The sequence below is a fragment of the Phytophthora parasitica genome, assembly GCF_000247585.1.
Source record: "Phytophthora parasitica INRA-310 unplaced genomic scaffold supercont2.82, whole genome shotgun sequence".
NCBI classification, from domain to species: domain Eukaryota; phylum Oomycota; class Peronosporomycetes; order Peronosporales; family Peronosporaceae; genus Phytophthora; species Phytophthora nicotianae.
The window spans coordinates 157,995-159,184 of record NW_008649068.1 but is presented as its reverse complement, the minus strand read 5'-3'; the positions used below and the strand labels follow the sequence as shown (position 1 = coordinate 159,184).

General features: G+C 43.6%; 1 protein-coding gene across 1 annotated transcript; it reads left to right on the top strand.

The window, feature by feature from the left end:
• Positions 1–59: 59 nt before the first annotated feature.
• Positions 60–226, top strand: PPTG_24317 (hypothetical protein; the record flags this gene model as incomplete). The annotated part of the gene is made up of 2 exons (XM_008916349.1): positions 60–99; positions 165–226. The coding sequence occupies 2 exons, from the start codon at positions 60–62 to the stop codon at positions 224–226; spliced, it is 102 nt and encodes a 33-aa protein (XP_008914597.1).
• Between the last annotated feature and the right edge of the window lie 964 nt (positions 227–1,190).

The window sequence follows — 1,190 nt, the reverse complement described above, 5'->3', positions numbered from 1 at the left end:
AAGTGGTGGCGCTCTGCTCCAGCGATGCCGACGTAGTGGCAATTTCGGCGATCCACTTGATGGCGCCGAATGCTGTCGTTAAACACATTAAAACGCAAGGTGTGAGACCTGCGTTTTCCCGCTCGCCTCAAACGCCGGTGTCACTGGATGATTTTTATGCTCAGCTGCAGAGGCTTATGCAGTTCGTCAGACAAAGTGCAAGTTAATCTACGCGCTCAGGGTGTAACATTAAGTAGGTTATCGTCAACAACTCACTACAGCTATTCTCGTTTGCTAATACACTGTTACAGAGTGCTTTTATTCCCCGGTACACAATAGTCGCTTGCTGAAAATCAGAGTCCGCATCATTCCTTCATACATTGCCACAGAAATGTGAGAGTGGCTATGTGGGGCTGAACGAAGATGGTGGAATGACAGGAGTGCGGTAAGGTGGATTCGTGAGCTTATCTGAAATATAGCACTACGCATTTTCTGGTCAGAGCAATCGTGTTTATCACGACCCAACGAGGTCGTGCCCAGTCGTACTCAAGCAGTGCATTATTGCTGCGTACACTACAAGAGACGAAATATAGCATCAATTCTTGATGCTGTATTCAATTGCCAATATGGGTGGCAATTATTGTCTAAACACAAATGGTCATCATTGACTGGGAAAACGTCAAACCTTTTCAGCTTCTTAGAATAAATAATGGGCAATTATCGCTCGGAATAACCAGCAGTATTCCGACAGCAGAGGCTAGCGCCAGAGTATCAAGCAACGCGAACACGTAAAGCGTTTCATGCCGATAACACACCGGATCCCAATTCGCTGCACTGCCTTCGTACTTCTCCGTTTAATTTTAAAAAAAAAAAAATGCTATGCCAGGGGCATTTATCGTTCATTATTTCATCAATATCCCAAGCAGGTGCACACTACATGTAGTTAGATCAAAGGCAAGATTTACGTAGAAGTGAGCTGGCATTTATGGAAGTTAGCCTTGATTTATTTAATATAACAAAATGCTCGTTGTGAATAGAATGAACCGGCACCAGCACCGCCCCGAGACTTTGTCTAGCACGAAATTATTATAGTCTTACTTATTGTGAAATGATCACTTTTACTGTTCCAAGCAACCACACTACTTGTATTATTCGTACATCACTGTTTCGAAGTATATTGTCGTCAAGAACCGCGAAATCCAGGTGAAAAG